Source organism: Brachyhypopomus gauderio, chromosome 3 (genome assembly GCF_052324685.1).
Source record: "Brachyhypopomus gauderio isolate BG-103 chromosome 3, BGAUD_0.2, whole genome shotgun sequence".
NCBI classification, from domain to species: Eukaryota; Metazoa; Chordata; class Actinopteri; order Gymnotiformes; family Hypopomidae; genus Brachyhypopomus; species Brachyhypopomus gauderio.
The window spans coordinates 13,200,125-13,218,185 of record NC_135213.1 but is presented as its reverse complement, the minus strand read 5'-3'; the positions used below and the strand labels follow the sequence as shown (position 1 = coordinate 13,218,185).

The 18,061-nt window shown below is 38.7% G+C and overlaps 1 protein-coding gene across 2 annotated transcripts in view; it reads left to right on the top strand.

The window, feature by feature from the left end:
- cdh12b (cadherin 12b) overlaps nucleotides 1-18,061 on the top strand; it is a 95,464-nt gene that overhangs the window by 57,793 nt on the left and 19,610 nt on the right. For both annotated transcript variants that reach the window (XM_076999622.1, XM_076999623.1), the window contains exons 5-6: nucleotides 3,376-3,543; nucleotides 4,797-4,984. In XM_076999622.1, coding sequence (XP_076855737.1) covers nucleotides 3,376-3,543; nucleotides 4,797-4,984 — 356 coding nt within the window. The remainder of the gene's footprint in view (nucleotides 1-3,375; nucleotides 3,544-4,796; nucleotides 4,985-18,061) is intronic.

The window sequence follows — 18,061 nt, the reverse complement described above, 5'->3', positions numbered from 1 at the left end:
TTGGGAATGAATTCCTGTCAACAGAAGTCAATGTGCTGGTTTCAATTTAATTACAAAGTATTGACCCCATTAAACAGATGGACAAAGACTGCTAGATTTGATTACATTATGGTCAGTCATGGGAATAGATTTGCATCACAGGGCATTTCTAAACTGTAACTCATTTTGAATGGACATACTGTAACCTCAATAGCCCCTCAGAAATCAATGTTCATGCAGACAGGTGCTACATTTCTCGTCAGCCCAATAAGCAACAAGTACAAGTAAAAAATATATATATACCATTTTTGTTTTGTTTAGTTTGTTTGTTATTTGTGGGCATAAGATTGCATTGTAAGCACAAGCTATTTTTCAAAGTTCATAAAAAAAAAAAAAAAAAGTTTATAATGCTGGTAGTAGTGAAGCAGGATGCCGAGATGTGAGCAAGTTTTACAGACGTTTATTCATCTAAGTTTATTTAGTGCTGTTGGATAACGTTTAACATGCACAGACACGATCAACAACTAACAAAGAACGATGACAAGTCACATACTTAAATACACAGATGACAACAAGCAACAAGTAACACATAACCTCAACAAGAAAAGAGACAGGTGAAACAAATGATACACACACACACACACACACACACACACACACACACACACACACACACACACACACACACACACATTGACACACCCAAAGAAGTACATATATGGACATAGACGAACTAGACCATACTCAGATACACCCGGAGGGAGGAGTCCGGGACTGCACAAGTGTTGATGTAAATCCAAACATGACAGTATAAATATTAAAGCTAACTTTTTAAGCAAGGCTTAAAGCAAAATACATTATTCTTATTTTAGGTTTAAGGTCCTCACTGATTGCTTACTTCAATGAGAGGATATAGTAAGATATTATTACTCCAGAGAATTCATAGACTATTGACACAGCACTGATTAGATTTCAAGTGAACCCACATTTTACGTAGCATTTGCAGGGTCTCAGTGTATCATGGCAAAAGAAGAATATCAAAGTTCATCATGTCATGCTGTTTCAACACTGTTAACCCAAACATCACAAACAAGACAACAGCACACAGAAGAGAGACACGGGGGTTGGGTGGGTGAGAGAGAGAGAGAGAGAGAGAGAGAGAGAGAGAGAGAGAGAGGGATCGGATAGAGACAGGAAGAAAACAGAAGCTGCAATCACTCTGCACTTCACAGGGCCACATGTTTCAGAGCTCTCCTAAATCTGATAAAAAGACAGTCAAAAACAGAAGCCTTTGATGGTGCTCATAGGCACACAAACCTAGGAGATCAAACATGACATCCCTTCTCCATATTACCTGATACCAGTGTTGCGTGAAACACCTCGGTGACCCTTTTAACCACCCACCTCCATATCTAATCTGACCTGTGAGATGCTTGCTTGATCTGTAAAAGCTCCATATTGCAGTGGGAAAAGCATTAGGTGAGCTTTTGATACCGGTAAGGTATTTATTTGACAAGACGCAAGCTATTCAGACATTGTTAGTTGATTCAGGCTGCCTGGAGTGAACTCCACTTCGATTGTCCTCCAGACAACTGAAGCTCAAAGAATCAGATTTCTTTCCTTTTAAAGTCGACAAATATATTTATAAATGTATAGACACACATGAACCGTACACACATGAGAAAGAAAAAAATGAAGAAAAATTCTTGATTTGCTAATTGTCCATGTTGTAGTTAAAGAGAAGAAAATCTGTGAGGAGGAGGAGATATAAAAGTGAGGAGAATATATACATGCATTATATATATTGCCAAAAGTATTCGCTCACCCATCCAAATTACCGAAATCAGGTGTTCCAATCACTTCCCTGGCCAGAGGTGTATAAAATTAAGCACGAAGGCATGCAGACTGTCTTTACAAACATTTGTGAAGTAATGGGTAGCTCTCAGGAGCTCAGTGAGCTCCAGCGTGGAACTGTTATAGGATGCCACCTGTGCAACAAATCCAGTTGTGAAATTTCCTTGCTCCTAAATATTCCACAGTCAACTGTCAGCTGTATTATAAACAAATGGAAGTGTTTGGGAACAACAGCAACTCAGTCACAAAGTGATAGGCAACGTAAACTGACGGAGCGGGTCAATCACTACAGACATCCAAACTTCATGTGGCCTTCAGACTAGCTCAAGAACAGTTTGCAGAGAGCTTCATGGAATGGGTTTCCATGGTCGAGCAGCTGCATCCAAGCCATACATCACTAAGTGCAATGCAAAGTATCGGATGCAGTGGTGTAAAGCACACTGCCACTGGACTCTAGATCAGTGGAGGTGCGTTCTCTGGAGTGACGAATCCCGCTTCTTCATCTGGCAATCTGATGGACGAGTCTAGGTTTGGCTGCACTCTGCCAAGTATAAAGTTTGGTGGAGGGGGGGATTATGGTGTGGGGTTGTATTTCAGGAGCTGGGCTTGGCCTATTAGTTCCAGTGAAAGGAACTCTGAATGCTTCAGCATACCAAGACATTTTGGACAATTGCATCTTCCCAACTTTGTGGGAACAGTTTGGAGCTGTCGCATATGCACAAAGTAAAATAAATACATGGATGGCAGAGTCTGGTGTGGATGAACTTGACTGGCCTGCACAGAGTCCTGACTTCAACCCGATAGAACACCTTTGGGATGAATTAGAGTGGAGACTGAGAGCCAGGCCTTCTCGTCCAACATCAGTATGTAACCTCACAAATGCGCTGCTGGAAGAATGCTCAAAAAACCCGTAAACACACTCCTAAACCTTGTGGACAGCCTTCCCAGAAGAGTTGAAGCTGTTCTAGCTGCAAAAGGTGGACCAATGTCATATTGGAACCTATGGATTAGGAATGGAATGTCACTTAAGCTCACATGTGAGTCAAGGAAGGTGAGTGAATACTTTTGGCAATATAGTGTATATATAATACACTATGGCAATATACTGATATATATATATGATATATATATATATCAGTGGGGAACCGTCAGGGCCCTCTGTGCCCTCTCAGAGGGCCTAAAATATTCTTAAAACATAAATATATATAATTTATCAAATTTTTTGACAAACAGTTTGACAATCGACATCTAAACAATTACAGAATATAAGGTTTAATGGACACAGTTCGCTACTGATATACTGCTATATATATATATATATTCTCCTCACTTTTATATCAGTACATTTGACATAAGTACACCTTTTCCAGTTTTGACACTTAACCAAATCTCTCTATTTCATTTTCAAATCCTATACCCTCTTCCACCTTCTTCCTGCACAGTAATCCAGTTGTCTAAGTCCTCATGGTGGTGCCTCTCTTTCTCTCTCGGTTTCTCACTGTCTCTGTCTCTCTTTTTGTCTCTCATATCTTTGGGGTAAAGGAGTCATCAGGACTGCTCTTCCCAACATGGACCGGGAGGTGAAAGAGCTCTATCAGGTTCTGATTCAGGCCAAAGACATGGGCGGTCAGCTGGGGGGTCTGGCTGGGACCACCACCATCAACATCACCCTGAGTGATGTAAACGACAACCCACCCAGGTTTGCGAAAAGTAAGACATTGTACTTTTACATTCAACTGAACTTCAAGCTCACCACAGTGAACATTAAATGAGAAGAGGTTTTATTACACAATTTGCACAGAGTATAACTACAGAAAGAATTCACCTTGATTAGTGATGTCTTGACATTTAAACTGTCTGCAGGAAAGAACAAGCAAAGCAAAGAGATATATTTTTCAACAAAAGCTCAATTGCATGGATGATGTATTTATAGCTACGCCCTGGCTGTGGTCATGCTTATACCAAATGTTTAAATACTTTAAGTGAACAAAGAGAAAGATGACTGAGCAACATTTAAGTATTATGTTCACATATAGCTGCTTTGTTATTCTGTATGCTGCAGCACAGATTCACCTCTGACCTTTCATAAATTTCATTTCATTAACTTGTGCAGGTGTTCAAAATCTGCTGATGTGATTCACTCTAAGGCTCAAAACACCTTTATATCTTAGGGGAGAGAAAACAACGTAAACGTAGACAACAGATTTTGTTCTTGCAGTATTAATCAAGTATACATAATTTGATTTCTTGTTCTACCTTGCATACCACTGTATAAATCAAACAAAAGTACTTCATTACTGAAAAGCAACATGGTTTTAACCCATTCTCTGCTGCAGTTGTAAACTCTAAACAACTGCAACCTAAAAAGTGCTCAACTTAAGTGTACATGTAAATGATACTCTTTAAAGGGCCAACATTAGCATGGGTTAATAACTCATAAGGCACTATTACTTGCATAGATTTATTATGCTGTTATTAAATGTGCTTAAAATGTTCTCAAAATGCTTCCGTAGCACATGTTTAAGTACTGAGGGTCCTGGGGACTCTTTCGTGCTGCAGTAGTGTTAGCAGCAGATGCTGTAGCAGTGCTTCAGGTTCCCCACACCCATCCCTACCCCCACCCCACCTTGTTTGTCTCTTCTGGTACATTGGTCTAATGCGTCTAATGACTTCTTAATTAGCTGAGGTGTTCTTATTATTATTATTTTTTTTCCTGCATGACCACTGAGGATTAACTCCAGCTAATGTGTGTGTGTGTAGGCGTGTGTGTGTGTGTGTGTGTGTGTGTGTGTGTGTGTGTGTGTGTGTGTGTGTGAGTGTGTGAATAATGTCTCTTTATAATGAAGACATTTAGAAACACTACTTTCCAGGGTTGCCAGTGATTCTAATCTACAATCACAATACATTTTTTATGCAGGTGCTGCATTTCATATTTCAGACCAATGTGTATTATCATATCCCAGGTATATTTCACTTTCGTGTATCTGAGTCCAACAATGTGGGGACTGTTGTGGGCACAATCAAAGCCCATGACCTGGACATTGGCAAAAATGCTGAGATTGACTATAACATCATCCCTGGAGATGGAGGAGCCATGTTTGACATCACAACCAATGAGCACAACCAGGAGGGCATTATCGTTCTCAGACAAGTAAGACACAAATACATGCACACCTTATCACAGGCACCTTAAGCATTATACCTTTTCCCATATAAAACTTGCAGAACTGGAACATGTAATTGCTAATGTGAGTGTAATTCACCACCATTTCTAAGAAATGTACATGACTATTCAACGTTAGTAAGGCATCTGTAAAGACATTGTTCTAAGAGTCCATTGTCTGAACTGGCAGGTATTCAGTTGTTACCTGATAAATAGATAAATCCAGTGTTTAATACATACCACACTTACATACTTTGTTTCCAGTGTCTGTCAGGGTTCTTGTTTAAAATAAGCAGTTTTTTTCATGCATGAATGTTTGAGTGGGTTTCTTATGTACCATCTGGTCAGTGTGTCTGTTATGTGTTACTATTTGACTTCCTGTGAATGTGACAAACATTAAATGTTTGCAACTGATTATTAGATATTTTTCAATAATTGATAGGTGATTATTTGATATTTGTTTCAATAATTGATCTGTATAATTGATCGGAAAATTGTGCCACATATCCTTTAAATAATAGACATAAGCCTGTAGACATAGGCCTACACAAAATATATTCTTATCTAGATATTGTGGAGAAGCCAGATGAGAGGGCAACCTGCATTTGCAGGTTGAGAATACAGACTGCTATTCCCTTGCACACATGATGGACGGCATCTTACTCTACTAAGAGAGTATGAGGCAGCAGATTACAAAGAGATACTGTATGCTGCTCTGTCCACATGTATGCTGGCATTATATTACTGTCTGTACAATGCAACAAAATGCTGACTTGTTGTGGGTGTGGGACTATTTTACAGTAAATAAGCAGTATCACAGAAATCAGTGAATTATTTTGAGTATAATGGATGATAACTCATCAATAATGTACATTCAGGTTTGTCCCATTTCCTTTAGAAATACACAATGAGAAAAGAAACACAGAACAGTCCCAATATTAGAAATGCATGTTGATACGCTGAACTCATGCAAGTTTTTAAACACACACACACACACACAATCAGTAGTGCAACTTGCGCATTCTCTCCTGTAATTAAATTTGTGAAGCTATTTGTGAAACTGCTTTGGTCGTGATTTCAGCTCCTGTTTGTCGAAGAGACTTGACGAATGCAAACGTGGAGCTAGAAAAGCATGTTTAAAGCAGCAGTCATCTTCCCTCAAACCCAAATCCAAATGTAAAAGGCAGAACGATTAGTGTCACATCTCAGCTCCACCAGGGCCTCTTCTTGATGCCAGCTATAATAGATCACATTATATTCCTTTGTCTTCCTCTCAATATTGTTTCATTCTTACTGGTGGAAGGAAGATAGATGCCTATTAATAGGTAGCCCCTGTACCTAAATTAATCTAAGAAATATTTCCTTCTATTTGGTGCTATAAACTAAACAAAATATTAAACACTCAAAGATATACAGTAGTACATTCTCCACTATATTTCCTTGTTTTCTCTGTGTAGTTAAATTACCCATCTGCAGTATATATGTATAAACATGAGCATAATAAACAAAAAGAGACAAACATTTATAAAGTTATGTTCTCTGAATGGTTTGAGTCACCTTAAAAGTAAATCACAGATTGCATCTCAGAGCTCAAAAGGGCAAATGCAAGTTGACCAAATAGTTTGTTCTTGTTTCTACAGATAATTTCTCATACTGAGATAGAGTGGAACTGAGGTAGAGTGGTAAATATTTATTGAGTAATGGTCAGCTTTCTACACATTTTGCAATTCATGGACATTTGCCACACAGGCTTTAACAGTCCATGACCAAGCTCAGTTTTATGCTGTAAATCTATGTTAAGTACAGGAGTAGAAAATACCAAGCACACAGCTACATTCTATGTGCATTCGATTCTACATTAAATTTTTATGTAGTTTTACATTGCAATATATATATATTTTTCTGCTGAAACACTCAGGCAAACACAACATTAGATAACAGGCAAATCTGCTGACATACAGAACTGAGAATTGTGTGCGTGCATGTGTTGTATGCATTCATGTGTATTCTGGGTTCATTTAACTTCTTTTATTTGGATACTGCAGTCATCGCATCATAATACAAAGTTTTTAACTTCTAGGTTTTAATCATATTTAGACCTAAGGCCCATGCTGTAGCTGTGTTTACATTAAGGCTTTAAAGCAAACTTGTTTATGATGAATACTAATAGAATCCTATTGCTAATCCACTTGTAATTCATAAAACAAACGGCCTTGGTGATGAGTCCTGACTACAGTATACATGAGTTAATGCAGCAAAACAAAATTTTATTTACATGCAATTATGAAGTACTACTTTGTGTATTGTTTGTTCTTAAAGGCTGGAGTGAACACTTTGTGATATGCAAATGTTACAATGTTTTGTAAAAGTAGCTTTCTCCAGTCATCCATTTGGGATTAAAGAGTAAAGGACTATTTGCTTGATAAAGATGATAAAGATTATGCATAACACACTATCGTTTACAGGAGCCTGAATAGAGAAAGAGAGAAAGAGAGAGCGAGAGAGAGAGACAGAGAGACACAGAGAGAGAGAGTGTGTGTCTGTTTGTGTCCCCTGCACCTGCTCTGTTTAATTGTGCTTTGTGTCAACAGCAAGAACATGTAGGATATTTTCACATTCCTTTGCATGCCAAATGCCAAACTTAAATTTTTACAAGGGTTATATGGCATTACGTCCTGCTGGTAAATGACTAAAGTATATAATTATATGTCAAGTTTGGCAGTAAGTTGCATGCAATATTACCAGGTTCAGTATGGTCCATTTGTGCATTTCACTTTAGGCCTGAAGTATAATTTACCTACATATTTGCCTGTTCTGTAGAGCGCCTTTCTGCAGAATCTTTCTGCTTAACCTTAGAAGTGCATGAGCACCACTCTCACATATATTACTGATTTAAAAAAAGAATCGCAGACAGCTACTGAAATAAAAGAGATCTAACAACATCTATCCAGATCAAAAATGGACTGAGTGTAGGGTCAGTCTTTATTCATAAAGCCTCATCGCATCAGTCTGTCAGCTACACCAAACCGTGGAGAATTTAATTTGATTTTATACTACAGTCTGGTTTAAGTCCCGCACAGGAATTGTGTAATTGGACTTCAAAAGAGTAGTAATGAGTCTCTGAAAGCTGGGCATCATTTGAATTCCCTTTTACTGTGACACAGTAATACCGACATCTGGCTCAGCTGACAGAATGAGCCGAATCCTGGAGACAAGCAAGCAGACACGGAACTGCCTCAGACGGGTGCTGTATGGGCATGTTCTGCTGAATTACGCTGTGAGGAGATTCCACATGATACTATGACATTGGTCTTTATCGCTTGTGGCAGGAGCAGTGAGAGAGGAGAGGTTGATTTAGGAGAGGACATAGACCAGGATAAAGCTTTTGTAAGCAGTTCAGTAGGAGCAAAGGAATGAGGACACACGCGTGCACAGGCAAAAACGCAAACACACGGATGCAAAGGAAAGCAACACAAATTATTATTACCGTGCATTAATGAGGTTTAGTAATTATACAAATTAACCAAATCAGTCAGCCAACAATAAAAAGTATTCCTCATTTTTACCTATTAAGAGGCTGAATTTGACGAACGACATTCATATCCCTCATTCGCAGTAGCATGTCATAATTGCCTTATATCAGAGGATGAATTCGGTGTCGTCAGAGCTAAATGGTTGGTGTGGTCTGGTGATCTTTCATGATGTGGCAGAGGGGAATATGTCAGTGTTAAGAGGATCAGCAATGGTAGTGGGACTCATCAGCTGCAGTGTGAGGGAGGCTGACCAGCCACAGAGGAGCTCATGGGGAAGTTTACAGTGCTTCACCACTAAATCCTGATTAAAGGAGACAGGAGACATGACCCAGCAATGCTGCATATTGTCCCGGTGAAATCTGAGCAGTAAATAAAAGCTCAGCAAGCCCTCACATACATACACAGTCATACGCAATATCCAATAAACATTCACACAGATATGGATTGGTCTATGCACATAAACCGAAAAGCTCACACAATAACTCAAATATGGATATAATATAGAATAACTCAAATATGGATATAATATAGAATAACTCAAATATGGATATAATATAGAATAACTCAAATATGGATATAATATAGAATAACTCAAATATGGATATAATATAGAATAACTCAAATATGGATATAATATAGAATAACTCAAATATGGATATAATATAGAATAATCTGACTACATTTTCTTTTGAAACTTTCTTTAGCTGTGGTTCTGCCACCAAAAAGCTGTGCCTTTATATCCATCTGTGGTTTTGTTCATTTGGCTGTCAGTAGCCACGATTGTACTGCTAGAACTCAAGAAACCCAGACAGCATTCACAAAACTGCTTGAACATTTTCATGTATCAGGGTTCAGTTATATGATTAATCAATCTTTAGAACAGATCAAATCCTAGAAATGTTGTGTCTGTGAAATTCTCTTAATTCAAAATGGGGCGATGCAGCATGCAGAGATTGCTGAACATCATTCACTGTTTCTTCATTATCTGAGCCAAACACAGCTGTCATTTGAAAAAGATTGTTCAAGAATGATTTTTTTTATTTTTCTACCCGGGCTGTTTCTGCTCCGTTGCCGATCACTCAAGCATCGCCGTTATTCCAGAGTGAGCACAATAACCAAGTTTGATTGCCATAATTGAAAGGTTACCAACGTTCAGCAAAGCGGAGGGTATTATAAATGTTATAGGAGTTTCACCCCTTTAAGGAGAGCAGCTGATATTTATACATCAACAATGCATTAGCTTCCCATTAACCAATAAAAAGAAAAAACTGTTGCTTCTAGTGAAATCTGTTTCCAGGCTTGTGTGTATGTTCTAAACAAGTGTACATAGTCTGTGTTAGAAGGTTTAAAAGCCACCTTCATCTTCACTTTCAGTCAGCCTAAAAAAAGCTAAGAACATAGGAGGAAGCTACAGGACAGCCCACTGAACAACAGCACGTTATACTTGCTCTAACCTTTAAAACTGTCAGGAACTCTGCTATTATGACTTTTCAAAGTCAGTGGTTGGCAAGTAACCCTCTCAAAGTAATGGCCATCAACCAAGCCCTTCGTTTCAGCAGCATCACTGCCACTGCAAGCCATTTGCACTGTCTATTAAAAATGTCATTAATTTGCTGTTTGAACTGTAAATCTTTGGAGAGCATGTTAACTGCTAAAAGCACTCCCAGTCCTGATGAGTTACTGCCTCTGGCACATAAAAGAGTAATGACCGAATGACATCATAAAGACCTCAAGTGCCCAAAGAAACTCGTGCAAAGCCTAAAATCATAATGACAAAAGGTGCTGATGTGGTGTGAATCGCAGATCTTAATTTTATCTGTGTTTTGTGTGGAGTGCCAATGCACAGGATACTTTCAGGAGTAAACAATGCCACCTATTGGCAATTTATGATAGTACTTTTGTGTAGTTTTATTTTACACTTAGCCTAAATATGCCATTTCACATTTATAGCATTTTCAGATTGGAGCAAAGCACATTTACTTTATTATACAAAGCCCAAATACACAGTATTAAAATAGAACAGATGTGTGAGTATAGGTTTGTGTAGTTAATGTAGTTTTGATGAAATGGCATGGAGGATAGGTAAGGTGGGTGGAATGTGTGAGCCAGAGAAAGAAGAGATAAGTTGTTTGTGTTCATAAAAGCAAGCATATGTGCCTGTGGGGGACAGACTAATATTTATACAAAATAAGAGAGAATGCGTGGGACAGAGATTTCTTACATTCACTGACGTTCTGAATGTATTCTGACAGTATCATGAGCTGGTGGGGGTAGGTTGGGATGTCTTAGTGGGGTTAACACAGGGAAACATTTCAATGTGAATAAGACCTGAAAGAAGAAAAAAAATGTGCGTCAACGTATCTGTTTTGGCATGTGTAACAGAACAGGTTTAATCACACCTTTAACTGCTGGGAAAAGCACTTTAAGTGGGAAATGCATTGTTTAACACCTCCTGAAAGCAAACAGAAAAATGTATTTAGATCTATTTAGTTAAACTAGTGCTATAATAAGGCATAGCCAAAAACACGGTAGCATAAACCTCACTGCAGCCTATATCCCATATTAAAACTCAGTTTGTGAGTATACTTTGCTTAGCACTCTACTGATTAAAGATGACAGACTCTATGGCTCTTTGAACCCTGCTGTGCAGGAGAATAAGTTCCACCACTTGCTGCAGCCCAGCTCTAGTTACAGTATGTAGAAAAAAAGCCACTTTACTGCAATATAATAGTGAGAACATAAGGAAAGTCAGTTTTCATAGCACTCACAAACAGCATGTGGTGCAGGCAAAGGTTTCATGCATAAAAAATGTAAGGCAATAATTTAGAAATATGTTGAAAAAAGACTTACATTACATTTGATTACATGAGTTGCAAGTTATGAAAATTTGTAACCAACTTTTAAAAGATTTGTAACGGCAGTTTACTATTTACAGTTTAGCCATTTGTGTTTTATTGCAATAGACATCATCACAATCATCATTTTTCTTTCCCCTTTCACTGGTGAGGATCATGATGATAGCAGTCTAAGAAGATCATCCTAGACTCTTCTATTCCCTCCAACAGATTCCAGCTCCTCCTGTGGAACTCCCAGGTGCTCGAAGGCCAGCTGTATGATATAGTCCCTCCTGTGGGTCCTGGGTCGGCCTCTGGGCCTCCTTCCATGTGCATACCTCTGGAACAGCTGAAATAGAAGCCAACCAGGGGGCATCCTTATGAGAGCCTCTAACCAAATTATTTGGCCCCTTTTAGTATTGAGGAGCAGTGAGTCTATGCTGAGGCCTTCTTGGATTGCAGAGCACTGCACCCTACCATGGACAGAGAGTGCAGCAACCCTGCAGAAACCTCATTTTCACCACGTGGGTCTGCAGCCTTATTATTTTGGCCGCTCCCTGTATCTCATAACCACAGCGGAGGATGTGGATGTAGATTGACAAGTACACTGAGGGCTTCATCCTAGGTCTAAGCTCCTGTGTTACTGCCACATCTGATTCTGACAATATTCAGCAACATTCCTGCTGCTGACCTGATCTGTTTGCCAATTTATGACTCACCTTTTCCAACACCTTTACCACACAAAAAGCAAGTTTTGTCCATTCACCCAAAGAAACCATTGTTTCTTCTTTTAACCAGGAGAGAATAAATGTAAATGCTCAAGTGCTTATTGAAGGTTCACCTTAGAGGATGCTTAGAGGACAACAGCGTCATTCCCTTCAGAGTCAAACAGCTTCAGTGTCAGATCCTATCACCAAAACATAACTGGTTTGGCTTCTGACCTCTTCACATTGCAGGTGGCAGTTTGAAACTGGAATTAGCAATTACAAAACAATAGCAGATTCTTGAGCATTTACATTATGTTTTGTGATTTGAACTTCATATGAGTTCGAGGTAACATAGGATTTATTGGCAACTTAGTTACACATTACAATGATATCACAATAGCAAGACAAAGAGAGATTTCTAGGTCTTCAGTGCTCCAACTCTGCCCTAACTCCACTCTCAGCTCAAACCCAACTATTGCCACTCCCAAACTCAGAATCAAGTCTCCAACAGTCATTCCAGTTCTTGTCATTTAAACCAATCTAATAGCCATCTCATGCTGCCATAGATTGATGTTCTGTGTAAACAGTTCAATAGTTTCTTCTTCTTCTTAAATTGTTACAGCAATACAGCAGTCTTGTAATACAGGAAATGTAAATGCTTTCTTGGCAACATGGTTGCTTGGCATTCTAGCAATATCTCTTTTAAGTAGGTCCCCTACCTTACAATCGGTTTGAGGTCAAAGGTATGTCATCATCTGGGACATGTGAGATCTACTGCTGCTTGTTTTCAATCTCCCTGTCATGCAGCACTATTGAGCCTCTCAGCATGTGCAAATAATAATACTGGTACTCAGTTATACCAAGCAGCTTCCTAATAAAGCTTCCAAATAAGTTACACCTAGTAAACTCCTACAGAGGTCACGTGAGTCTACTCTTGACCCATCAGACTTTCTGTCGGTTAATGTAAAACTGATTTTACATCTCACTGATATCAGTCGATTCTGAAAGCAATAAAGTGCATCCTCAGGAATTCAACCCCAATGTGTCTGTCTAATCTGCTAAGGGATGATTTTACCAGGTATCATTTCAGGCGACGGATATTGGAGGAATGCTTTATTTTAGCCTTTGGTCATTTGCAATTCTAGGAGATTAAGGCATCAAGCCTTCTTGTTTACTGTCATGGATTGTTTTGATGTGTTCTCTGAGGAGAGAAGGCTGAACAGATTCTTAGCGTAGCACCGTGTTAAATTTTGATAAGTGACACTTAGCTATCCCAACACTAACAAGCCCGCAAAAGACTTCTGCCTCACACTCTAATGAAAGATTCAGTGCAACTGCGCAGACAATTCGCCTTTCATCATACCAGCAGTTGTCTCATATTATATGTCAGTTTTGTGTAATACATAAGAACTAGGGCGGCCTGCACACAGCACTGCAGCAAAGGTGCCATCCCTGCTCGACGGCTGGCTCTAATGGAAGCCAACCATTCTGCCACTTAGTCCATGGTCGTGTTTGTTTTTAATCCCTCTCCCCATTCTCTCTATTGAGGAAAGGAGAAAGTGCAGCTGAGTTATTGTAATAGCACACTCAACACATACAAATCCAAAGCTTATTAAAAATGCATCATCCTGTTTCCAAAAGAGGCAGAGAGCAGCGGATGGGTCACTGCATTGTGAACAGCCCCCTAAAGAAAACGGGCACGTGAACGAGGCACTGCATCATGGGAACACTAACAGGCATGCCTCGGCAATTAGCTGGCAGAGACCCGTCTTTCATTGACTGATGTGCATGAGCACAACACAACAGCATGTGCAGTGACCCTGTTTCTCACAGGATTGCACATTCTGCAGGTCGCAGGGTTGGACAGACATAGTGACTGCTAATGTATGGCCACATGTATTCTCTTCTTAGAAATGCCACACTTTATTTAAGGAATAAAACATATTTTTACTTTACTTTAATGGATTCCAAAGAAAGCTTCTCAACACCTGCTCTTTCCAAGTACGGTACTGCTGATTAAGGAAAAATAACAAGCACTCTGCCTAAATAAAGATACATTTGGATGGCATTATATATGCTTTATCATAGTTTTGGTGGAGAGCTCTCAAAATTACCAGTGAAAATGAATAACCTTAAAATTTGTTTGATGAAATTTAGATTTACACAGATTATTAAACATACTGTTTGAAGAGGAAAGCAAAACTCATTCAGTGGCATTAATTTACATAGTTTTTAAGTATTCCATCATTTAGAAATGTTTGCTTTATTTTTCCCAGCATTTCTCAAAGTATTTGATCAATTTGATTTCTTTGCATTTTATGCTTGCCCAGCGTGTTTGCACAGCTGATGATTTCTCTAGAAACTTTTTGTACTACTTCATATTAAAAACATCCACTAAAGTGCAGCAGTTGCATTTTCACACATTTGTTAGGCAGATTCGCTGTTGCAAAGAGATTTAAATCAAGCACTTCATGTGGACAGGCAAGAAAAAAGGTGAAGCTCCCACAGGCATACAGCAGAACAGACCATCTAATACTGAATTCCCTACTTGATTTCTGAAAAGACACACTTATGCCCTGAGAAGGGAAGATACGTTGAAATGCTCCCAACATCTGTAGCCAAGCAAGGACAACTCCTTGATTGAGCCCTTACATGCACAATTATTCAATTCCCTCAGTAGGTGCAGATGGGATGGGTCAAGATCTTCTGAAAATCTTTGTTGGCAAGCACACCGGTGCAAGGAGGGAGCACATTATCATATCAAAGGGGCTGCTAGCATGAAGCTCTGAATTTAAAGTGTGTCACTTTGGTGACGTTTCAGCTCTCTCATACATCCACATAGAGAAGTGGGTATTTGTCTCATTCTTTCACACACACACACACACACACACACACACACACACACACACACACACACACACACACACACACACACACACACACACACACACACACACACTTGTCGAAACTTGAGGTCTTTGATGTCCATAGTGCAGATGTAATTTTTTATGCAGATCAAAGGAACATGCCAAATCATGTAAATTAACACATTTTATGCTATGTTACATGACTACATATATGAACTAAAACTTTAGATGACAGGCATTTTGAGATTAAATAAAAGTGATATAAGTGATAATTCACTGATGTCTTTTACAGTGAGGAAGATGCCACACAAATATTGGTAACACTTTACATTAAGTGTTTACTTACTAACGTGAAGTAATGCATTAGTTAACATGAACAACACATGAAGTAACACATTAACAATTATTAACTAATGTTACGTAAACATGTAACAGTTGCGGTTCCTGTTTTGGCTCTTTGTTGCTCGCACCTTTTTAGAGCTTTAGTGTTTTAGTTTGGAGCAAAATGGCCTAAAAAGCTAAAAACAGTATGGACACACTTCAGTTCCTATGCTGATAGATTCTGAATATTTCCAAGTTATCCATTACTTATGTAGGTAAATCAGTACAATGTAATATATTCCTTTAAGGTTGCACCCAAAAAGGTGCAAGCAACAAAGAGCCAAAACAGGAACCGCAACTGTTACATGTTTACTTAACGTTAGTTAATAATTGTTAATGTGTTACTTCATGTGTTGTTCATGGTAACTAATGCATTACTTCATGCTAGTAAGTAAACACTTAATGTAAAGTGTTACCAAATGTTTATTACAATTGTCTTGTAAGGCGTCATGTAGCTTGAAAGACATTTATTAAATTCAGTTAATCTTAGGTTAAGTTAGTTTAGGAGATGTTGCAAGTAGGAATTCATGGGCTTCTGATAAGTTTGCAAGACTTCACAAAATACAGTTTTACATTTATTAGTTACCAGATTTAATTATTTATCTGTTAGTATAAAAATTAATACTCCAAAAACATACCGACCTTTCATTTTAATCTTCAGAGTAAAGGATATCAGGTAGATATAGGATCGTCAGGTAAACATTCATTGTGCAGATGATGTGTAATTGTTCCCCACTCTCCCAGATCTTAAAAATAATTTGCATTACCCCAATATATTCCTGTTTTCCAACAACCCCATTCCTCCCTCTCTGATTCTCTTTCTCTCTCTCTCTTTCGTTCTCTCTCTCTCTCTCTCTCTCTCTCTCTCTCTCTCTCTCTCTCTCTCTCTCTCTCTCTCTCTGCAAAGTAATTAACTAGTGATATTGCCATGATGTGGGCAGTAGCACATGTTAAAAGGGCAATGGCGCTTTGACATTCTTCCTTGGCTAACCCTCACAACCCTCAATAATCCAAAAGATTCCTCTGACATTTAATAATCATTCATGTCTACTGGGAGTAGTGGGCAGCAATGAGTGCACGTATGCTTGCACACGCACACACATCACACATGTATTTATGTGTGTGAATTTATTTACCCCTACCTCACTTACTCAGATTCAAAGCCAAAAATGGGTCTAGGCAAAGGTGTAATGGATGAGATTTATCTGACTCCAGATTACAATTACTGGTTATGTTGAGAGGAGCAAGCTTCATAAAATAGCCCAGCATACATAATGAGAATATGCATAGCCAGCATAGCCAATAGCTACAGTCAGATGTTGAGCATGCATGTAACACAATTAAGTATTTAATCAAGTAAGTGTGTGCAGCAGAAATGTTATAATGTAAAGTGAATTTGTGGCAAAACTGTATTAATCTATAGCTGGTAGTTAGCAAAAATTCACTCAAGTTGTTTAGTATTTTGGCTTTTACTTGGAGATGCACTGTCAGCTCCCCTCAAGTTCTCCTCTCCAGGCAGATTTAAACTTCCTTTCCTTTCTAATCTTAGTCGTGTTATTGTATAAACAAGGCTTATCCACCATTGTCTACATCAACAGTCAACGCATACTAAAAGAATCCACCAGCATGAGACAACCATCGTGTGGCACGGCCACAAGAACTCACACCTGCTAGGCTTCGTACTCTTAAATAACAATTGACCATGGTGGTGCAGAGCCAAAGAGAATACTGTGATGCGATCACACATATCTCTGTGACAGCGTGGGCAGAAGAGAGCGAGATTCCATAGGCCAAAAAGTTACATTTAAAGGACAAGTGTAAAATGGTATTTGACTTAATTTTCCTCAAATACTTCCTGAGCCATTGTTTAAGCATCAGTGAGAGCATTGTGCAGATAAACAAGTGTTGATCACAGGTTAAAAGTTCTCTTCTATTTGCAGCATGTAAGGGAGAATCTAATTAGCAACATTTTGACTGGGACTGGGGAAAAACGGTACAAAAGATAAAGCTATATTTATATATAAAGCTGAATTTATATATTTATATATTAAGCTGTATTTATATATAAAGCTGTATTTCAGTGCTAAATTGCAGCTGCCTGTTGTCTGTTTTCCAGTCTTTTGCATGTGAAGTAACTTGGAAAATAAAAGTTCATCAATTACATCATTTCAGTGAACAGCATAAAACACATTCTTTGGAATCCATATAAATGTTTCTTTCTGTTCATTCAATGCCTTTAACATATTTATTTTTGACCTACATTAGTGTGGTGCAGTTATCTATTTTATGCTTTCTAGTCACTGCTTTCAGAGGCATGGAAGCTGGTAAAACAGCAATCAGTATTTGACATCCTCAAACAATCTGGTGTGTTGTAGTAACAGGGTGGGGCTGGATTAGTGGAGCAAGACAAACTCAGCAACACTGCCACACACTCACACACAAACACTGCCACAAATACACACACACACACACACACACACACACACACACACACACACACACACACACACACATACACACACACACACACACACACACACACACACACACACACACACACACACACCACAGCTATCACAGTAAAGACATGTGATTTGTTTATAATTATGAAGGAGTGTCTAATTGACCAGCATGTAGGGCCAGAATATAAGGCTGTAAATAAATGCAATGTAGGAAATGGCAAGAACAGTAGATAAGAAAGAGAAAAAAAATTCCCATCATATGACAGTAATGGTCACAAAAA